This window comes from Pleurodeles waltl, chromosome 5 (assembly GCF_031143425.1).
Source record: "Pleurodeles waltl isolate 20211129_DDA chromosome 5, aPleWal1.hap1.20221129, whole genome shotgun sequence".
Lineage (NCBI taxonomy): Eukaryota > Metazoa > Chordata > Amphibia > Caudata > Salamandridae > Pleurodeles > Pleurodeles waltl.
The window spans coordinates 1,346,311,619-1,346,333,965 of record NC_090444.1 but is presented as its reverse complement, the minus strand read 5'-3'; the positions used below and the strand labels follow the sequence as shown (position 1 = coordinate 1,346,333,965).

Genomic DNA, 22,347 nt, shown 5'->3' with positions numbered 1-22,347 from the left:
ACTCTGAAGGAAAGAGATTAGGGATATCTTTGAACTTTTTAGAGCAGCCGGGGACCAAGCTGTAATCCATCAACAATCTAAATTGAGAGAGCTTAATAAATGGCACGTCTGGTATTTTCCTTCTGTACCAGAACATCACAATTTCCTAAAACAATTACAAATTAATAAAGTTTGATGGTATAATTTGGTTTGATGTTCTTTGTATTCTTATTTGAGCTGGGGGAATCCTTCCTTGGCAGAGATCAACGTGCTAATCCAGGGCACCCACCAAGTGGAGTGTCAAGCAGTTAGAAGAGATAGGATGGGTGATTATTTTCTTGGGGTGTACTGGGCAATAAAGCACTGTTATCAAGGGTGGCAAGACATTCAGGGAGCATGGGTTAAAAGGACAGGGGAAAATGGTAGTACCTTAGAGGTGTTTTTTATAAGGAAGTGGATTTGGAATTATGTGTATGACAGCAAAAAGCTGAGCTTTTTTATAAAATATGTTGAGGGGAAATAATATAATTTCATGTAATATAATTGGCTTATCTAATAGGCACAAGTACTTGGAAGCAGCTTGTTGGCTTAAAACATTAAATCCAAACATGTTTTTTGGCAAGAGACTCATTTGAAGTTGCGTAATCTTAGATGATTTGTTCTCCACTTCTTTTCACATGCCATCTTTTCTTCGGTAAGGGTGGCTCGTCAAACTCTACCTATATTTTTCTCAAAATCTTTAAATTGGGAAATTGTGCATGTTAAATTAGACAATCATGGGAGATGGCTGTAGTTGACAGCTTGCCTGGATATGCAGAAATGTAATTTCATAAATTATTATGGTCTGACAGACGATGAAAGTTCATTGCTACAACAGATGTACACATTAATGATGGAATCTAGTTGTTCCATCAGTATGAGGGGCAGTTTTAACCATCTTCCGTACCCTGATTTGGATATGTCTTTTAAAGGTAAAAGCCAATTATAACCCAAGTCAATGGCATTGACCGAGGGGTTTAAGCAAGATTATGGTCTGGTTGATACTTGGTGGGGGAGAAGAATCCCCAAAATAGACAATTTACTTGTTTTTTTAAGTAATTTAAGTCAGCATCGAAGATTTACTTGTTTTTTTAATTACTCAGTCATTAGTTAGATTAAATACTGCAATTCTCGGAAATGGGTTCTCAGATCACTCAATAGTTAGCATCCAGCTGGGGTTAACTAGGCCAAGGGAAGAACTAGAAAGCGGAACCTTGATAAAGCTTTGCTATCTGACGAGGAGTAGAAGAATTAAACTTGTCTATTTACTGAGTATTTGTTTTTAAATCAATGCTGATTCTGCGCTTATGGTAACCATCTGGAAGCCTCTAAGATTTGTTTTAGGGGTCAGGTGATTCCTTTAAAGGAATTCCCTTTCCATTTTGGGTCGCTCCCCAGTGCCTTACTAGCTCCTCTAGCGCTCAGCCAGAGGTCGGCCTCCTTTGCAAGTTCCCTGGGGTCAGAGAACTTACTCTGTACAGGTGTTGGCGTAGCCCTGGAAAACAGCAACAGAACATGTGCTTTCTGACAATAAGATTGAACACCCTTCGTAAGTGTTTGCTGTGCTACCCTTCACCCATCCTTCTAGTGCGTTGCCACAATTCTCCACAAAATCCTCCCAAGACTGGTGAGACAGCTTCCTGCTGCCTCTGAACCTCAATCTGTAGTCTTCAGGGGTGAGATCATACCTTTTATCAGGGCCTCTTTGATGAAGGGATACTCATGCCTGTCACTCCTTTTTAGGGCCAGTAGGGCATCCCTCCCCTCCTCAGGAATATAGCTCCCCAGGCCAGTCTCCTAATCCTTCTCAGGGATCCTGCATGCAACCAGAGCTTCTACATACTCCCTCAGCCACAGACATATGTCGTCCCCCTTCTTGAACCCGGGCACCAGGTCTTTGGGTAGGTAGGGATTGTGCCTAACACTACAATCAACTATGCTGCCACTACTGGACTCCATCTGCAATGCTGGTGAGTCCAGATTTGTCAGACTGGGCTCTAGAGCAAGTCTTTCCCTGGCAACCTCCCCTGGACTAAGGCCTTCTCTACCTCAGCCCTTCTCGCTTCTACAGCCAGCTGGGCTAGTTGAAGCCTCAGGTCCCTCTTTTCCGCCTATCACCGAGCTCCTCAGGTGACAGGGGATGGGAGGTGGGGCTGCTGCTAGGCAAGGACCCAGTAAGGGACTCCCTATCTATGGAGTCCTCTATCTCTACTGGCATCACTGGCCAGTCATTTGCTCCCTCTGTGGCAAACTCTCTGGGGTCACTGTCCCCCTGGCGTGTGGACTGGGCACCCTCCCACTCAGTCCTCACTACTCTCATGGTCCTCGTCAGGGTCACCATCAGAACCATCCCCCTTTGGCTCTCCTTTACTGTTGCTATCCAGTATGCCTCCTCAAAATTAAACAGGGCTCTCCTAAGGTCCCACATATCAGATTCTCCACATACAGGTATACCCCTCTCCCTGCAGAATCCCTCTACCTCCTCTAGAGTGTATTACCACAACTCGTCCATGTCAAATGTAGATTCCATTTTGATGAGAGCAAACACAGGTGTAAACCAACAAGAGTCCCAAGTGCAAGTATATGACACAGGAGTGTCATAAATTAAAATGACTGGTTTGAGAATAATTTAAAAAAAGAGAATTAGAAAATGTAATGGTCTAAGTGCAATTTGTGCTGCAACAATGAATCACAATGGTATTGTGCAAGTGCAAGTCCTATCCTCATAGCTGAAAACCAATGTTATAAATGGGGTTTCTGGTTGGCTATAGTATGCACCTAAGCCAGGCAGAACCCACCCACTCTAGTCAGGACAAGGGAGTTACACGTCCAAGATAACCCCTGCTCATCCCCTTGGTAGCTTGGCACAAGCAGGCAATGTGTAAAACGTTTGCACAACACACACAACACACTTGACGTAATAAATACACCACAAAGGGAACACAACACCAAGTTATATAAAAATATATTGTATTGTACACAACATCATTAGACCAAACATAACATGTCAGTAATACCCTCCTACCCAAGCAGTGGTCAGAACGGTACACAATACTGTTACTCTGCAGAAATCAGCAGTAGTCACATAGAAAACACAGATAACTCATTATTCTGCCACATAAGCAGTAGTTGGGAAAACATTGCTAAAGAAAGGCACTTGTCATAAAACCACCCTAAATGCCCATACCAGAAACATTAGAAAACATATGGCAAGTCACTGAAAGCACATCCTCATAAACGCCCCTAAAGAGGAGCGTTAGAGAGTACCTGGCAATTTATCCCCATGATGTCTTCCTTATGTCCTATTACAAGACCCCTTCCTGTCCGGTGTAGGGCAAAGGGGCCGCCAGCGCTCCTCAGCGCCAAAACGGGTGATGGATAAAGAGAAGGAGGCGGCACACACCCCTTCTGTTCCAGCGAATCGGCCCCTCCTAGGGACAGCGCCCAGACCAGGGTCACTACTGATCCTGAGAGGGCCCCAGGGCCAGGGTCAACCCTCTCGGTGGCCGTGGAGCCAAAACAAAGGGACAAGAACCGGAGTGTCAAGCTCCTCTGGCAGCGACCAGGGGGAGGGAGGACTTACCCTTACCTCCCCCGAGTCCTGCCCTCAGGGCAGCCTGGGACCTGGAGGAGCCTCTGATGAGCCCTCCCTACCTCCTGGGGCTGCTGACGTCCTTCTTCTGCAATGAGGAGGCAGTGTGCCTCCTCTCTTTGACCGGCCGGTGTTCGTCTCCGTGGCTCGGTCAAGGATCCCACAGGCTCCGGCAACTGACGCCTGCTTGTGTCCCGGAGGCACTATCTATAGTGCTTGGGACCCCGGGGGCACCCAGCAGAGCACAGTAACTCTGGGCTTTGTCTCGTCGTGCCCCGGCAACACTAAGAAGCACTTTACCAAAGCATGAGTTTAACCCGGGTCGCAGTGGTGATTTCGGGAGGCGCACATGAAGCGCTAAAGTCCCCAGCAACACCAGCGCTCGTCATGCGCTTAAATAAATAACTTAGAGCGCTCTCATGCACTTGGTCCAGATCCAGCTAAGCGCTCTCATAAGCGCTCCAGACAGAGGAAATTAGACGCTCCTCCTGGTCTTCCAGGAGCCACCAAAAAGTGTTCTTTCTGCACCCAGAGCACTAAAGATGCAAGGGGAGAGGGGCCACAGCACCCAGCCCCTGGGGACACAAGTGGAACACAGGGCAGTAGGGCCCAGCAACAGGCCAGCACAAGGGGGATGCAGTCAGTGGCATTTTCTCCTAGTGACCCAACAGGTTACAGGTCAGCACAGCAACAGCAATCCCATGTGGTTCCTGGTGAGTCTCTCCAGTGGCATTCTGTGTCCAGTTCCAAGTATGTTTCTTGTGTATCTTTTGGGGGGAAAATCGCCTGTACTTATACTCAGCTTTGCAAAGCATTTTCAATGAGGAGGAGAGGATGTTCCAAACAGTTACAACTGGTTCTAGGAGTGTCCCCTCTCTCCTCCAGCACAGGCTCCAGACATCAGTTGAGGGTAAACGAGCCCTTTGTGTGAGGCCAGGGCCAAGCCTTTACATATGCAAGTGTGCCCCGCCTCCCCTTCTCTCAGCCCAGGAAGACCATTCAATATGCAGATGCACCTCTGTGACACCTCCACCCTCTCGGTGTACAAGCTGTCTGAAATGTATGCACAAAGCCCAAATGTCACTCTGCCCAGACGTGGATTGGAGTCAAGCTGCAAAACACCAGAGTCATAAGCACAGAGAAATGCTCGCTTTCTAGAAGCGGCATTTCTATAATGATAATAAAAAATCCACATACACCAGTTAGCAGCATTTTTCACTACCATTACAACCATGCCAAACATGCCTTTGCTATCCCTCATAAATTAGACAATAACCCCTAGACATAAGGCAGGGCATTTCTAATGCAATCCTATGAGAAGGCAGCACTCACAGCAGTGAGAACCCAAATAGGCTGTTTGTCACTACCAGGACAGGCCACACAACCAGACACATGTCCTGCCTTCTACATACATAGCACCCTGCCCATAGGGCAAGCTGGGGTCTACCTTAGGGGTGACCTACATGTGGTAAAAGTGGAGTTACAGGCCTGCTAAGTAACTTTAGATGCCAGGTCCCTGTGGCAGTAAATTGCACACACAGGCCTTGCGCTAGCAGGCCGCAGACAGGTTTGAAAGGCTAATTCTGTGGGTGGCACAAGCTGCACTGCAGGCCCACTAGTAGAATTTAATTTACAGGCCCTGGATATAGGGATACCACTGTACAAGGGACTTACTAGTAAATTAAATGTGCCAATCAGGTCTAAGCCAATCATACTAAGTTTACAAGGGAGAGCACATGCACTTTAGCACTGACTAGCAGTGTTAAAGTGACTAGAGTCATTTCATCAGCCAAAAAGGGTCAGAAAAATTAGGAGGAGAAGGCAAAAAGTTTGGGGAATGACCCTGTAGAAAGGGCCAGGTCCAACAGTATCCAGGATGCTATATTAAATTGTTGTGTCTTAATATTTAATATATTTTTCAAAATTATTGCGACAACAAAAGAGTCGTGTAAAGCTGGCATTTAAAGGGGCTTTGACATCTATGGCAAATGCCAAGGCAACACGGAATGATGGTATCCCGACTGAGGTTTACAAGGAGTTTTCTCCTGCACTTCAAGAGTTCATGATGAAAAATGATAACACATTGGCTAGCCCAAATTCATATAGACCAATTAGTTTGCTAAATGCGGACTATACATTTTTAATGATACTTTTAGCTAATCGTATTGCTCCAGTGACACAGAATTTGATTCATACAGACCAAAATGGTTTCCTTCCTAAGCTACCTATGATGCGCAACACAAATTATCTTTTCCAGCCGACTATTTCTCAGTGAATAAAATCAAAGCAGTTACCATAATGGTTGATGCAGAGAAAGAGTTTGATCTAGTTTACTGGTCAGCTTTATGTCAGATCCTGTGGTGGCTTGACTTTCCTGAGCAACATATTATTATTTTACGGAACTTATATTCAATGGCAATAGCCCGAATTACTATTAATTCTCGAGACACAGATCAAAAATTATTATCTCAAGGGGATGTGCCAAAGCTGTCTACTTTTGCTGGCATTACTTATGTTTTTATTGAGCCGTTGAACACCCTTTAATGAAACAACAATTCAATTATATCTCTTTTTTTTAGCAAATCCAATTTTAAACTATTTGCAGATTATATTATTTTATATTTGGCAGAATCTCAAGCAAATATTCAGAGGGTGCTGAATAGGTTAAATGAGTTTGCTTCTAAGGATGGGTATTAGCTCAATCACAGTAAATCAGAGCTCCTCCTATTTATTGCTATAAGGTAAGATCGTCCCATTCTAATTAGAGATCAGTTGTCTTTAGTGCATCCTATTAGGTATTTAGGTGTCTATGTCACCTCTGGCATCTCAGATCTTTTCAAGTTAAACTACTACACAATGTTAATTAAGATGAAAAATCGTTAGAGAAAAGGTGTATTTTATTGCTGTTGATCATAGGCTGTCTCATTATCCCCTTAGGTGTCGTGGATGTAACATTTACGTCCTTGGCAGCACCGCTCAGGTGCCGAGGATGTAACTGTTATGTCGTGCACCTGGCCCACAGGGGGAGCACTAGCGCTCCCCCTGTGTGGCTCTCACCTCCCTCCCCTGGGCAGGGATGGAAGGGGAAGCAAGCCTTCCACCCCTGACCGCCCGCCACCCTCTCCCCCAGTGACGTCTGATGACGTCAGTGCACGATCGTGCACTGATCTCATCGTAGGCCGCCCCCATCGCACTGGAAGCTCAGCTTCCAGCGCATCGGAAGAGAAATGGGGTGGGGGCGGACAGAGAGGCATCAAAGGAAAGGAAAGACCTTTCCTTCAATGTCTCTTTGAGCATTTCTACAATTGTGCAGTGATCGGGCTGCAGAAATGCCCACTAGACACCAGGGATTTGTGTTTCTGTTTGAAATTGGCATGAGGGGAGCGACCCCTTGAGCAAGGGTCACTTCGCGGGGGGACATTTTTTATAAGGCATTTTTTGTCCCTGGGGAGGGGGTGGCAAAAGCCACTAGACACAAGGGAGTTTTTTTTTTATGTAAACAATAAAGGGGAGCGACCTCGAGCAATGGTCGCTCCCCTGGGGGGCAATCAATTTTTTATTACGACATTTCTGCCCCCCTAACCCTGGGGGGCAGATCGGCCTATTTTAATTAGTCCGATCTGCCCCAAGGGGGTCAGAAGCCACTAGACACCAGGGAGTTTTTCTTTTTTTTACATGAACAATGAAGGGGAGCGACCCCTTGAGCAAGGGTCGCTCCCCTGGGGGGGGGGCAATCATTTATGAGGCCTTTTCTGCCCCCCCGGAGGCAGATCGACCGATTGTAATTAGGCCGATCTGCCCCCCAGGGGGGGGAAGAAGCCACTAGGCACTAGGGATATATATGGTTTTTTTTAGAGGTGGGGAGCGACCCCTTATGCAAGGATCACTCCCCTGGGGGCAAATTCTTTTTAGGCCATTTCTGCCCCCTTTGGGGGCAGATCGGCCTATTTTTATTAGGCCAATCTGCCCCCAAGAGGGGCAGAAACCACTAGACACTAGGGATTTTTTTTACGTCAGTTTCATGCAAGGGGAGCGGCCCCTTAGAAAAGGCACCTTAGGCAGGGGTCGCTCTCCTGCGGGGCAAATTTATTTTGGAACATTTCTGCCCCCTTTGGGGGCAAATCGGCCTATTTCTATTAGGCAGATCTGCCCCGGGTGGCAGAAACCACTTAGGCACCAGGGATTGGTGTGTGTGTTTTGTTTGTGGGGGCAGCCCCTTGGGCAAGGGTCACCCCCATGGGGGCACATTACTGTTGGCCATTTCTACCCCCTTAGGGGCAGATGGGCCTATTATTATAAGGCCCATCTGCCCACCAGAGATCAGAGAAGAATTTTTTTACAAAAAAGAAAGTGGGGATATGGCCATACCCCCCGACCCAAATAAATGGGGACAAAGTTGTTCTGCCCACCGTTGGACAGATGGGGCAATTACCCATGATCCACTAACCGGGGGGGGCAGAAAGCCTACTAAATGCCAGAGAATTTTTAAAAATAGTGTGGTGGTGGCCACCAACCAGTATGGGCTTGGTTATGCCCCCACCCCAACTGAAGTGGGTAACAGTCTTTCAGCTCTCCCCCGTACACTAAAACATCTTATCTCAATGGCAAGCAAGAGGACATTTGATTATTTTGGGTTCTGGTTTTACATTTGGGCCATGAGAGCTTGTCTAACTCTTAAAATCGTCCCACTTGGAATGGTGAGGGCTTCACTTTTTAGACTCTGGGACGCTGCCATGTAGAAAAATCTACGAGACCAAGACACATCTGAAAACTAAACATCTGGGTGAGACCAGGGTGGTGTGCTTCACATGCACTCTGCACCATTTTCTTACCCACAATGCCCTGTAAACCTCCAACTTTGCTTGAAATCACACATTTTCCCCACATTTTTGTGATGGAACCTTCCGGAATCTGCAGAAATCCACAATATTCCTACCACCCAGCTTTGTCACATCTATACCGATAAAAATTCTGCCCCACTTGTCAGCCTAAAAACTTTTTTTTTTCAAACTGCCCTTTTTGGACCCGCTTTGGTTCCCCCTTAATTTCAATATGTTTTTGGCTCTTCCCTGTCACAGGCACTCGGCCCACCTACACAAGTGAGGTATCATTTTTATCGGGCAACTGAAGGGAACAAAGGGTGGTAGGAAATGTGTGCAGGTGCTGTGATCCCATACAGAAATGTAGGAAAAATTAGATTTTTTTTTAGCTAAACTTGAGGTTTGCTGAGGATTCTGGATAAGAAAACACTGGGGGATCCACACAAGTCACACCTCCCTGGACTCCCTCGGGTGTCTAGATTTCAGAAATGTCTGGGTTTGGTAGGTTTTCCTAGATGGCTGCTGAGCCCAGGACCAATAACGCAGGTGTCCCCCTCCTGGCAAAAACAGGGAGTTTTGCATTTGATAATTTTGATGTGTTCACGTAGTGTTTTGGGGCATTTCTTGTTGCAGGCACTAGGCTTACTCACACAAGTGAGGTACCTTTTTTATCAGGAGACCTAGGGGAATGCTGGGTGGAAGGAAGTGTGTGGCTCCCCTCAGATTCCAGAACTTTCTGTCACCAAAATGTGAGGAAAAAATGTTTTTTGCCAAATGTTGAGGTTTGCAAGGGATTCTGGTTAACAGAACCTGGTGAAAGCCCCACAAGTCACCCCATCCTGGATTCCCCTAGGTGTCTAGGTTTGAAAAATGCACAGGTTTGGTAGGGTTCCGTGGGTGCCGGCTGAGCTAGAGGCCAAATTCCACAGCTAGGCACTTTCTAAAAAAAAGATTTCAATGTAAAAATGTGATGTGTCCATGTTGCGTTTCCTGTCGCGGGCCTTAGGCCTACCCACACAAGTGAGGTACCATTTTTATCGGGACACTTGGGAGAACACAGAATAGAAGAACAAGTGTTATTGCCCCTTGTCTTTCTCTACATTTTGTCCTTCCAAATGTATGACAGTGTGTAAAAAAGACGACTATTTTAGAAATGCCCTGTAATTCACATGCTAGTATGGGGAACCCGGAATTCAGAGATGTGCAAATAACCTCTGCTTCTCAACACCGTATCTTGTGCCCATTTTGGAAATACAAACATTTCCTTGATACCTATTTTTCACTCTTTATATTTCACCAAATTAATTGCTGTATACCTGGTATACAATGAAAACCCATTGCAAGGTGCAGATTCTTTATTGGCTCTGGGTACCTAAGGCTCTTGATCAACCTACAAGCCCTATACATCCCGCAACCAGAAGAGTCCAGCAGACATAACAGTATATTGCTTTAAAAAATCTGCCATAGCTGGAAAAAGTTATAGAAGAAACGTGGACAGAAATGGCTCTTGTTTCACCTCAATTTCATTATTTTTTAATCTCAGCTGTTACTTTCTGTAGGAAAACCTTGAGGGATCTGCACAAATGACCCCTGCTGAATTCAGAATGTTGTCTACTTTTCAGAAATATTTAGCTGTCCAGGATCCCGTTTCTGGCACTAACTGGAAGGAGGCTGAAAGCACAAAAAATAGTGAAAATGGGGTATGTCCCAGTAAAATGCCAAAATTGTGTTGAAAATGTGGTTTTCTGATTCAAGTCTGCCTGTTCCTGAAAGCTGGGAAGATGGTGATTTTAGCACCGTGAACCATTTGTTGATACCATTTTTTGGGGAAAAAAACACAACCTTTGCTCGGCAGCCCTTTTCCCCATTTTTTTTTTTTAAACTACATTTTCGCTGTATTTTGCCTAACTTCTTAGTCTCCTCCAGGGAAACCCACAAACTCTGGGTACCTTTAGAATCCCTAGGATGTTGGAAGAAAAGGACGCAAATTTGGTGTGGGTAGCTTATGTGGACAAAAAGTTATGAAGGCCTAGGCACGAATTGCCCGAAATATAAAAAAAAGGCCTGGCTGCTGAGGGCAAAAGTCAGGGATTTATGGCCGTATTTATACTCCGTTTGCGCCGAATTTGCGTCGTTTTTTTCGACGCAAATTCGACGCTAAACTAACGCCAACTAACGCCATATTTATACTATGGCGTTAGAGGCGAATAGCGCCAAAGTTCCCGGAATGTGCGTCATTTTTTAGCGTGAACCCCTTCCTTGCGTTAATGATATGCAAGGGAGGCGTTCCCGTCTAAAAAATGACTCCCAGGCCTTTACGTGGTATTTATACTCCCGGGCAAAAGAGACGCCCGGGAGTGGGCGTGGCTAAAAACGGCGCATTTGCGCCGCTTTTTAACGCCTGGGTCAGGCATGGCGTTAAGGGACAAGTGGGCTCAAAATGAGCCCAGAGTGCCCTCCCCTGCCCCCAGGGACCCCCCCTGCCACCCTTGCCCACCCCAGAAGGACACCCAAGGCTGGAGGGACCCACCCCAGGGACATTCAGGTAAGTATTTTTTTATTTTTTTTTAATGATTTTTTTTGGCATAGGGGGGCCTGATTTGTGCCCCCCTACATGCCACTATGCCCAATGACCATGCCCAGGGGACAGAAGTCCCCTGGGCATGGCCATTGGGCAAGGGGGCATGACTCCTATCTTTACAATGATAGGAGTCATGTTGATGGGGGATGGGCGTCGAAAATAAATGGCGCAAGTCGGGTTACGACGATTTTTTCGACGTAACCTGACTTGCCCCATTTTAAGACGCCCATGCGCCATTTTCCCCCTACGCCGGCGCTGCCTGGTGTACGTGGTTTTTCTCGCGCACACCAGGCAGCGCCGGTCTGCTTGCGCCGGCTAACGCCATTCAATAAATACGGCGCCCGCATGGCGCTTCAGAATGGCGTTAGCCGGCGCAAAACTTTTTGACGCTAAACTGCGTTAGCGCAGTTTAGCGTCAAAAAGTATAAATATGGGCCTTAATTCATTAGCGGATTTTAGAATAAATGATACATGGAAGACTTGGGACCAGCTAGACCTGCAAGAGAACAAGAGCATGTCCGTATTGTGGCTTAGTTTTGCACACGTTTCAAGTTTCTAGAAGGATTATACTTCTACTCCAGGGGATTTGTCTGTCCATTTATTGGAATACATTGCTAGGTTGGGTAATTGGTATAGTATATTGCACCAGAGTCTACAGGAGAAAGAAATTCAAAAATGTTAATGGGTGTGTAATTTTCCCAAAACAGTGGGCAGATATTTCTTTTTTGGCCATAAACATTTTAGAGCAGCAAATTTTAAAATAATTTATTGTTTTGCTAGATCGATTTTGTATCATCGCCTCAATGTTTACATAAATGCTTTCCGATTGCCCCTAATGAATGTTTTAGAAGCAACACATTGGCATAAAAAGATTTGATCCATATTTTTTATGCTCGTCCAGTTCTCGAATTTTCGGGGGGCTGAACATGTATTTTTATAAGCCAGAACCTTGGGAAAAGGATGACACCTTATCCATTGGCAGTCGTATTTGGTCTTTCAAGCAATAATGAGACACTGTTGAACAGAGAACAAAGATTTATATTTGTATCTGTCTCACCTGCATGAGCATTGATTTTTCAACTTTGGAGATTGGCAAGGTGCCCTTTGTTTAACCAATGGCAAGCCAAAACGGCTTGGGTGAGGCAATTTGAATTTATATACAATGATAAGAAACATCAATTGAGAAGATTTGAGCACCTATGGCTCCTTTTTACTGCTGAAGGAGGGGTTGAGAGATTACTGCATATAGAGGTTTACACAAGCATTAGGACTTTGGTTTGTATTTTTGTACTTTTTCTCATTATGTAGCAATTGTGTAGCAACGCTTAAAAATGCTCAGGCTTAGGGCTTTTAATGGGGAAGGAGATTGCTATTCCACTTTAAGTTTTGCACGACTGCACTTTAATGATTGTTATGCTTTCTGGGAAATGTTGACAGCATACAATAATGATCAGTTTCATAGAGATTTGTATGTACAGTAATGCAACTGGTTTGTCTCTGTGTCTTCAGGTCGATGGTTATCACATTTAATATTTTGTGTGTTTGCACTATGTATGATTGCTCTCTTCTATTAGAACTGTTAGAGGGAACATTATGATGCTCAGCCATATACCCATGTTTACATGTGTATAAGTACTGTCCATTATGTATATTTTTATATATTCGATGTATGGTAATTTTCTGAGACGTTTCTTGGGGTGTGATTTTTGGGGGGTTTTGTATGTATAATTGAAACTACTAAAGTTAGTTTAAAAAAATGAACTTTACAAACGGCAGTGTCAGTTACATAAAAAACTCAAGATTCAATTTATGCCGCAAAAGAATTCATAGATGTTGTACTGATCCCCCAGCTTTAAGGTTAATCTCCAGGAAGTGAGAAATAGAGTGAGACCTCAAGTGTATGCCATTGTGTATATTCATCTGCCTTACTACTGAGGGACTTAAAATCAGTATAGTGTTTTCAATGGTCACATACTGTCAGACTCTGAGGCCCAGATTTAAGAAGCACTAGCGCCACATTAGCGTCATTTTTTTTACGCTAATGTGCTGTTAGACTTAAAAAATAACTGTGCCATATTTACAAACTGGCGCAATGCATTGCGCCACTTTTAACCCTGTGCACCACATTATGCATGTGCCATGCATTACGTATGCAAAGGGGGTGTTCCCCAAAAATGGCATAGTGGAATCTAAGAGATTTCACTGGGTAATTTTTTGCAGCTATTTTTAACGCCTACTCAGAGCAGGCGTTAAAAGGGGGCATACCATTGGTTACAATGGGTCCCTAAGTACTGTTCAGTGTTAGCGCCAAAATGTTGCTGCTAACCCTGGAGAGTACATCAATAGCGTCAAACATTTTGGCACTGTTGCCACCCTACCCTGCTTCATGGTGCGACGTATTTTAAATATGGCGCACACATGGTGGTGGTAAGCGGGCACTAAGGGAGTGCAAGAAAAGTGGCACTACACAGGTTGCAGCGCCACTTTTCTTAAATCTGCCCTTGAGTGTTCACAAATTTCTCAGCAGGAAAGCATTACTACATTATTTCTCAATAGGAAGTGGGTATTCTCAAGGTTGTGGGTACCTGTATTTCTCAATATCCACTTCTATCACTGATTATCCACAATGTAATATTATTATAAAGTTAATTATATCATTGATACTACAGACATTACATACTGAAGTTTTAATTAGTGTCCTCATGGGAATTGTGTTGACCCCTTTCCTCCTTATTATTGGCAATCGCCTTGGTAATGTCCTTTCTGGACTACTCCAATTGCAATCTGTAACTAGTGCAACTACGTTTAGCCACTGGTCCAGTATTCACAAGAAGATGCAGAGAACGTAAACCCATGCAGCCTGACCTAAACTGAGATGTAACAACCACATTACAATCAACTTTGAGGCAGTGCCCTGGCCTCCTGTCAGGTAATGCATTGCCTTCAATGTGCTCTGCCTGGTGCACAGTTAAATATACTGCTCAGATCCTGGTTAACTCTACTGCAGAATTCCACCCCTACTTGCCTAATGGATGTTTTTAGCACTTTCTGACAACAGTCTCTCCATAGTAAATGGGAAGTGAAAATACATCGCTAAGAGATCCCTACTCCCTGATAAATTAAAGCAATATGGAGCTCCCTCCCACAATATCTTTGACTATAAATTAGCTCTCACATTACCATGAAAGGCTTAGAGCCCTCCTCGCATGCCACACAGGACACTATTGCATAGAGAAAGCCTCTAAATGTCGACATGTATCTGCTATCACTTTTTATTCGGATATTCTCAATCAACTGACTCTCTGAAGAAACCATTATGCAGAATTTGTACTAAATAATCTAAACTGTAATTTAGACCATATATACTGAGCACAATATCGATAGAAAATGTAAAAACATGAATGTTCAAACAAGATGATGTGCAATGGTATAGCTATCAGTAATGCAGTAGGTGCAGTGGCAGTGGCACAGGGTGGTTGATGAAACCTAATGCACCCAGGTTATAGTCGTTTTACCACCAGTGGCAGCTCCTCCATAAGGGCGGAGGAGCGTGGCCCCCTTCACTCGGCCAGCAGCATCAGCTGCAATCCTTTTCCATAACAATGATAATAAACTTAGTTTAATATTGTTTTTGTGGAAAAGATGCAAAGCCCCGGGGGGACAAGCGTGAGGGGGAGTGCTCCCTCAGAGCGCATGTATGTTTGGCCGGCCGTTTCGGGCCAGCCAAACACACATGCGCACAGGGCTCTCTCTAGCCGAACAACACGGTTGCTGGGCTGGAGAGAGTCTGCACAGGCTCCCAATCTGCATAGGAGCACCCTGGCTGGGCGCTCCCAGACAATCCTGATGCTGCTCTGAGCAGCGTCATGATTGGCACAGGGCAGGCTGGGAGCCTGTGCCTGCAGGTAGAGAAGAGGAGAGGAGCAGCGGGTTGGTGAAGGCAGCGAACGTGGCACAGGTAAGTGTTTTTTTAATTGTATTTTTTATTTTAATTCTCCCTCCCTCTTTAATTCCCCCTCCCCCTGCGCTCTGCCCAGCCCCGCCCCTTCAGTGATGCGTGATCCGCAACTGTTTACAACCAAACCAGGAAGTTGTAGGCCCATTATTCTTGCTTACATTAGGGCCAACGGCATCACTGCTATGACACTGATCATGTGATAGGTCAGAAAAAAACTATGACAATGACAAATCTGATGAGAGATACATAAAAATGTGCTATGCTGAAAAATAAACATAAAAATTATACCACATCAGGAAAGGCTTATATTTCTGTAGGCTGGAATTGGTATACCTTTATGTTTATTGTTCTTCATAACATTCTTTAAGAGTTCTGTGCTCCGCAAAACATATGAAACATTGCTTGGCTTAGATTTACTAAGTTTTTCTGCAGGCACAAAGTGCTGCAAAGCAGTGCATGTATTTAACATTCAGCGCAAAATGTATTTTGCACCTGAAAGGTGCTTTTTCTCAACTCAAAAAAATGATTTGCACTGCTTTGCCTCACTTTATGTCAAGGTGTTAATGGGGATGATCAATGCAAACACCTATAGAGTTTGACATAGAGCCCAATCTATTAAAATAGTCAGACCGGACTTTGGATCAGAAATGAATGCCTCGCTCAAACAGGCATTAACAAAGGGAAATGTTCTCATTTCTCCAAACATACTGTGCATTCCATGTGGGCTTAAGAGAACCATCATATATCTAATGGTTGGGATATTTCTGAAATTTGGCTAGCCATAGAAATGTATACTGAAAGAGTATGCTTCTAATAGAAGGCCTGTGCGAGACAACACACACTCCCCTCTGCACCATGGTGCGAGGCTGTGCGTTACATAAGGCATCTTTCTTAGAGCACCAGCAAATGTGATGGCAGCAGAAGGCTAATCCTACTAGATATGTCCGTGGGACTATTTGGTTGCTGCACTGGGTTGCATGACAAATGAATGGATTTGGGCCTACATGTCTCTGGAAAAAGCTGTGAAGTTTCAAGCTCGCCTCATCCTGTAATTTACAGGTAAGTGAGATTTCCCTTAGAACAAGATGGCTGTGGCATTGCCTGATAGTGAATTCCCACTTCAGTATTAAGAGTGCTTAGTAAAAAAAAAATGTTTAATGTACGAGTCATAGCTGTTTCTTTTTATTTAAATGATGTCTTATTAGGATAGTGCCTACTCGGAAGAACTCTGAGGGCCGATTACAATCCTCCCCATTATTTCCAAAATGTAATAGTTTCAGTGACCATCCAGATCATAGCCCCTTCCCCGATGTAAACTTCATTTAGGCAGTTACAGATGGAATGTGGTGGATCTACTTCCATCAAGCTAGAACATATAGGCCCGTGTTCCAGTTTGAACACTGAACTAAATGTGACTAGAAATAAAAAATAAGGAATTCTGTAGGCCCCATAAAAACAAGTGAAAACGATAAACATCAAAAGGCACAAATAAATTCCTTCAAAATGCAACTACAATTAGTTTACGTTTTCCCCTCAGTAATTTAAATGTCAAAAACTCAATATAGCAACTAGAACTAGTGTAAACTATATGTACCCAGTTAGTGTCATTAATCAGAATCCATCCAGGCTTTTTACTACGTTATAATAATTTATTAACAATATGCATTAATTGGTTTTCCCTTTAGATAAGTTGAACTGTTTTTTATCATACGTCTCATTCACATATAATTTCAACCACCAGCTGCCTGCAGCGTCTTCAAATCATAACTCTCGTAATTTCATAGGATAGGCGCCACCTGATTTTCTGTGGACTGCATTTCTGTGCGGTATGGCCGATGCCTATTAGTCTACATAACATACTTTACTATTTACCTTTAAACATGCCACGCTCCTCATTATTTGAAGATGATTCAGCCTGTGACAGTAGGCTCAAAATGATAGACAATAATTTATGTTCTAAAGTACATAAATATTGTAGTGTTTTGGTTTAGATGGGAGGAAAATGCCAAAATACGTCAAACTGCAACTTCCATATCTAGACAACTACTGTCAAGAGTTGTTGGAAGTTAAACAATAACTACATATGAGCTGCAGATAATCAACGCTTCCTGTTATGTACATAACTGTGCAAGTGCTGACTGTGTGCGGAGGTCAGTGATTCTGGGGCTCATCTCCTGACAATGCATGTTTTATGCCTAAACGGCGGTTTCGAGGAGAACTCAAAACGTGTAACTTTTTTTTCAACTCTGGATGAAGTCTCGTGCGTTCTCCATAGAAAAGAACAGTAACGGTTAGAAGCGCGACTTTCGCTGTGTCATGTCATCCCCATTAAAACATCCTTTGCGCCCTCCCTCACCCAAGATGCATTTATTTGTAAATGAAAGTGACGAGGAAACTGTCGCAAATCTTCAACAGTTGTGACAGCTCTGTTTCTACTTTTACCTCCACTCTATTTGATTTAAGTGGCCGATGGGAGCGCAGCTGCCGTTGCCACTCTGAAGCAACTGACAACTCTGAGAACAACACTTCCTATTTACGGGCTGCCAGTGTATCGGGCATCGCCGGGACACGTGTAGAGGCAAGTCCCCCTCGCCCCCCGTACCACTGCGCTTGTGTGTGTGAGCGGTTTGCGTTGTTGTGTAACCGGAGCAGCTGTGTGGGGCTGCGTCACTGAAAGCAGATCCGGTCTAAGGCGGCGCTCACATGGGCTGCAGCTGACAGGCAGCGTGCTTTTAAGCTCCAACTACTTCCCTCCCGTCTACCCAGCTGTCTTTTCTCCTCCACCCTGATCCCAGCCCTTGTTGCTGCTGTACCTTGTTGAGGTGGGGGTTGCGGGTGATATCATAGCCCCTCTTGTTGGTGTAACGGAAGGTTGTGCTATCGGCTCCCTGCCGCTCCTTGTCGCCTGGACGATGGGGTGCCTCTTCGGATCTCTTTTGCGCAGACGCCATTGTCCAAGTGTTTGTCCCACTTTAGAAAGTATCGACAGAGGAAAATAAACTGTCAAAGAGATAATGACGTTGCAGGGTGCGGGTGGTCTCTGTGCGGGAGATGAGGATAGGCTGGGGTGCTGCTCTGGGCTGCGGCGTGTGTATCCAGTGTCACAGCATGCGCTGAGTCATGGGCAGGACCGGTTCTTCAGCTCATCAGCAAGTTTTATCACCCCACCAGGCGGGCCAAGGGCAGATGCAAATTGCCCTACTTACAATAAAAATACAAGCCTGTTGAACTTGCAATAAGGCGTGCTTTTCATTGTCATTAACCGATAAGAACTCGTTTCTTATCAGAACAGTGTGATCAGAGTTCACTAGATGAAACTGATATGAAGGCAAGTACGAAAACGAACCTGGATCTGTAATAAAATCTTTTGTAATACAAATTTCAGCAGAGCTCACAGTCATAACAAAGTACATCCGTGGAGATAAAACAATCAGGATTGCTGCAACTTTTCTAATGCATTGCTTGATCAGCATATTTCCATATCAGTGCGTTTATGGTTATGTGGATTTGAACTGTACAGAGAAGCAAGAGTTACCTATTAGAATGCTGATACTTATATGCTGTGAAGAATGAATCCAAAGTAAAGCTAGTATAGTGGATATAGGTTGTAACTGAAATAAATTAGACACAGCGAGGTCGTTTTTTCAATATTTGTCGTGAAAGATCCACAAATAAGTAATTATCTTTACATTGAACAAAAGAAGAGGAAAACTGTATATTTTGTCTACTCACAGTCAAAATACAGTGTAAGTGAGTCTCAAAAGTAGATTGTAACAGTTTTGTTCTGTATAATGCATACATGTCTTTAAATCGTTCTGCACATTTACTGGAAGTATGTGAAATACAAGAAGTCACTTAGGGCCTGATTTAGAGATTTGTATCAGAATTAACGCGCGCCAGTTCGTTAGATCCATGCTCTCAGCCATACGGGCAGTGGAAAATCCTGCACATTTAGGAAGGTCAGCAACTGCAAGTAGGTGTCAATGGCATAGGAGGAGCCTGTTGGGAAATGGGACGGGCCCTCTACAAGCAAAGTCTGTCCATATTGATGTAGTGGAATTCATGACGTTTGCTGAGAACACTGAAAATGGGCTTCCAAGATGGGACATTTCCCAGCAAGATATACTCACAGCGCTCCCTTTTTTTAAAATAAAAGTTCACTGCTATTTCTCTAGCATTATTCTACTTTGCTAACTATAGTTAACATGATGGCCAATCTTCCACTATATATGGAGCTACTGATCCGTCACCTCCTTTGGAAGAGTAAGCACCACAGGGCATATTTATACTTTGCGCTGAATTTGCATAATTTTTTTGACGCAAATTCAGTGCAAACTTAACTCCATGTTTATATTTTGATGCTAGACCTGTCTAGCGCCAAAATATTGGAGTTAAAGTCATTTTTAGATGCGTGAAACCACCTTGCGTTAATGAGATGCAAGGTAAGCGTTCCTATCCACAAAATGACTCAAGGCCCCTAGCGCCTTATTTATTTCCTGTGCAAAAGTGGTGCACGGGGGGGAGAGGTGGGCCTAAATAATGGCGCTAAACACCTGGGTTAGGGCAGGCGTTAGGGGACCTGTGGACCCATTTCCATGGTCAAACACCACAGAAAGAGCTCACAGGTGCTCACCCAAGCCCCGGGAACACCCCTACCCACACCAGAGGGACACCAGAGGATGGGGGACCCCATCCCAGTTAAGTAGGGTAAGTACAGGTAAGTACTTTAAAAAACATTCTAAAGTGCCATTGGGGACCTTGAAATGGGCCCCCTACATAACACTGGGTACAATGGCCATGCCTAGGGGGCCCTTGTCCATTAGGGTGGAGGGCATGACTCCTGTCTTTTATAAGAAAGGAGTCATGTGGTATGGATGGTTTTGCGTCAGGAAATGACGCTACAGTGGTTAAAGGCATTTTTTTGCCTCTAACCAACCTGATGTAATTTTTGGTGCCAAAGCCCCTTCCCCTACACCACCACCCCCACCCGGCTAACATCATTTTCCCAGACGCTAGCCCACCCTTTGTCCCAGCTTGCGGGATTCTATAAATTTGGCTCCCGGCTGCCGTTCTGAAATGCCGCAAGCTGGCACTAACTTTGTGACGCAAAACTGCGTTTGTGCAGTTTTGCATCAAAAAGTATAAATATGGGCCCACATCTTTTCTGAACATGGTGGTGAAGGTTCTCTACTGATAGGTTGTCCATCATATACAGAAGTCGGTAGTAATGACTTTCAGCACAACCCACCAGAGGTGTAGAAAACTTCAGTTATTTGATGAATCATCTTTTACTTCTATTCTCTCAATCAAGCTCTAAAATTATGTAGAAAAATATATGTTAAAGGAACATTATATGCTCCCTTAGAAAACATATTTCTAAAAATAGTTAATTTTCGATTGCTGGCTATTTAACATTGTAGAATAATAAGCAGAGAAAAATATATTTCAGTTAGGGGTACTATTTGTCCCATTTATGGTGCAAAAATACTGCTTTTGTCACTCTAAAAGGTTATCCAGCCTGAAAAACAACGTGCATGCTTGCTTTCATATTCTATCTTGAAAAGCAGAGCGAGGCCTTGCCTACATTTTCATCCCTCACCCTACCACCTCATATTTGGACTAACCTCGTGCATGAAGAGATCTGAAGATTTGAATTGTCAGTAGAAATGGAAAGCCTATCATATTTCCAGCTGTGCTCCCAGCTTTGTAAGTTAGTAGTTGCAAGGATATGCAGGCATTTTTGCGTACTTTATTTACTGTGGGCCCAACTGCAGTTGGGTTAATGCCTTCAAATTTGTTCAACAATGTTTTTCTCAAAAGGCAAAAGTTTTTCACTTTGAGAAACTTCTTCCTCCACACCACTTTTTTGGTGGTAATACCTTTCTGATAGCAACGTTACTCTTTCATTTAGCCAGATAAGCTTGTAACAATTTCCATGGTGCAAATGAGCCTAATGGAAGCATGTGAATAACTACAAATGTGCATGTTTGATGGCATGCACTAAGGCCCATATTTGTACTTTTTGACGCATGTTAGACTTGACATCCTTGGCGTGGTCTCCCCTAACTTTTTGCTTCTGTTTCTCAGGTTAATGATGTGTGCTGGACTCTGTTTTTGCTGTTTTCGTTACTCTGGGCACTTTACCACTGCTATCCAGTGCTAAAGTGCAAGTGCTCCTATGTAAAATGTATGTGTTATTAACTCTCCATGATTGACATATTTGATTTACGAGTAAGTCCCTAGTACAGTGTACTAGAGGTGCCCAGGGCCGTAAATCAAATTCTACTAGTGGGCCTGCAGCACTGGTTGTGCCAGCCACATGAGTAGCCATGTAAACATGGCTCAGACCTGCCACTGCAGTGTCTGTGTGTGCAGTTTTAAACTGCTAATTCGACTTGACAAGAGTACCCACTTGCCATGCTTAAACCTTCCCTTTTTATACATGTAAGGCACTCCTAAGGTAGGCCCTAGGTAGCCCCATGGGCAGGGTGCAGTGCATGTTAAAGGTGGAACATGTACTTATGTGTTTTACAAGTCCTAACAGTGAAATACTGCCAAATTCGTTTTTCACTGTTGCAAGGCCTATCTCTATCATAGGTTAATACGGGGCTGCCTTTAAATATTATTAAAGCTCAGATTCCCTTTAGGAGCAGATAGGAATGTGGAGTTTAGGGTCTCTGAACTCACAATTTAAAAATACATATTTTAGTGAAGTTGGGTTTTAGATTGTGTGTTTGAAAATGCCACTTTTAGAAAGTAGGCATTTTCTTGCTTAATCCCTTCTGTAACTCTGCCTGTTTGCGGAGTCCCTGTCTGGGTCAGTTTGACAGTTGGACTGTTTGCACCTCTCTCTCGACAGTGACACCAAGAGAGCTGGGGTGTAGCCTGTATTTCCTGATGATCGATCTGTGCTAGGAAGGAGGGGAGGAGTGGTCACTCACACCTGAAAGGGCTGTACCTGCCCTCACACAATGCAGTCTCCTACCCCCTGGTATGTGTGCGGGGGCTGGCCTGGGCAAGACAGGATATTGAAAACAACAGAGACTTCTCTTTCAAGCAGGCTAGGTCTACTTCAAAGGCAGAAAGGACTATAAGTAGTGGACCCACAACCCCTGAAAATTAGATCCCTTCTGGAATCAAGAGGAACCTCTGCCAAGGAGAAGAGCTGAAGAGCTGAGGAGAAGTGCTGCCCCTGCCTGTGACTGTGCTTTGTTGGGCTTTCCTGCCTGTGAAAGGGGACAAAGACTGGACTTTGTAGTGCATTCCTGCTTGAGAAGAATCTCTAAGAGCTTGAACTGAGCTTGCCTCCTGTTGAAGTCTCAGGGCCATCAAAGACGTCCCCTGCCAGCACCTGGACTCTCTGCTGAGACTCCTACCC

At 44.3% G+C, this 22,347-nt stretch overlaps 1 protein-coding gene across 1 annotated transcript in view; it reads right to left on the bottom strand.

Moving 5' to 3' along the window:
• The window catches only part of ME1 (malic enzyme 1), a 1,525,515-nt gene extending 1,507,434 nt beyond the window's left edge, over window positions 1-18,081 (bottom strand). The window contains exon 1 of the mRNA XM_069235609.1: window positions 17,783-18,081. Within this exon, the coding sequence (XP_069091710.1) occupies window positions 17,783-17,920 (138 nt within the window). The 5' untranslated portion in view covers window positions 17,921-18,081. The remainder of the gene's footprint in view (window positions 1-17,782) is intronic.
• Window positions 18,082-22,347: the final 4,266 nt, after the last annotated feature.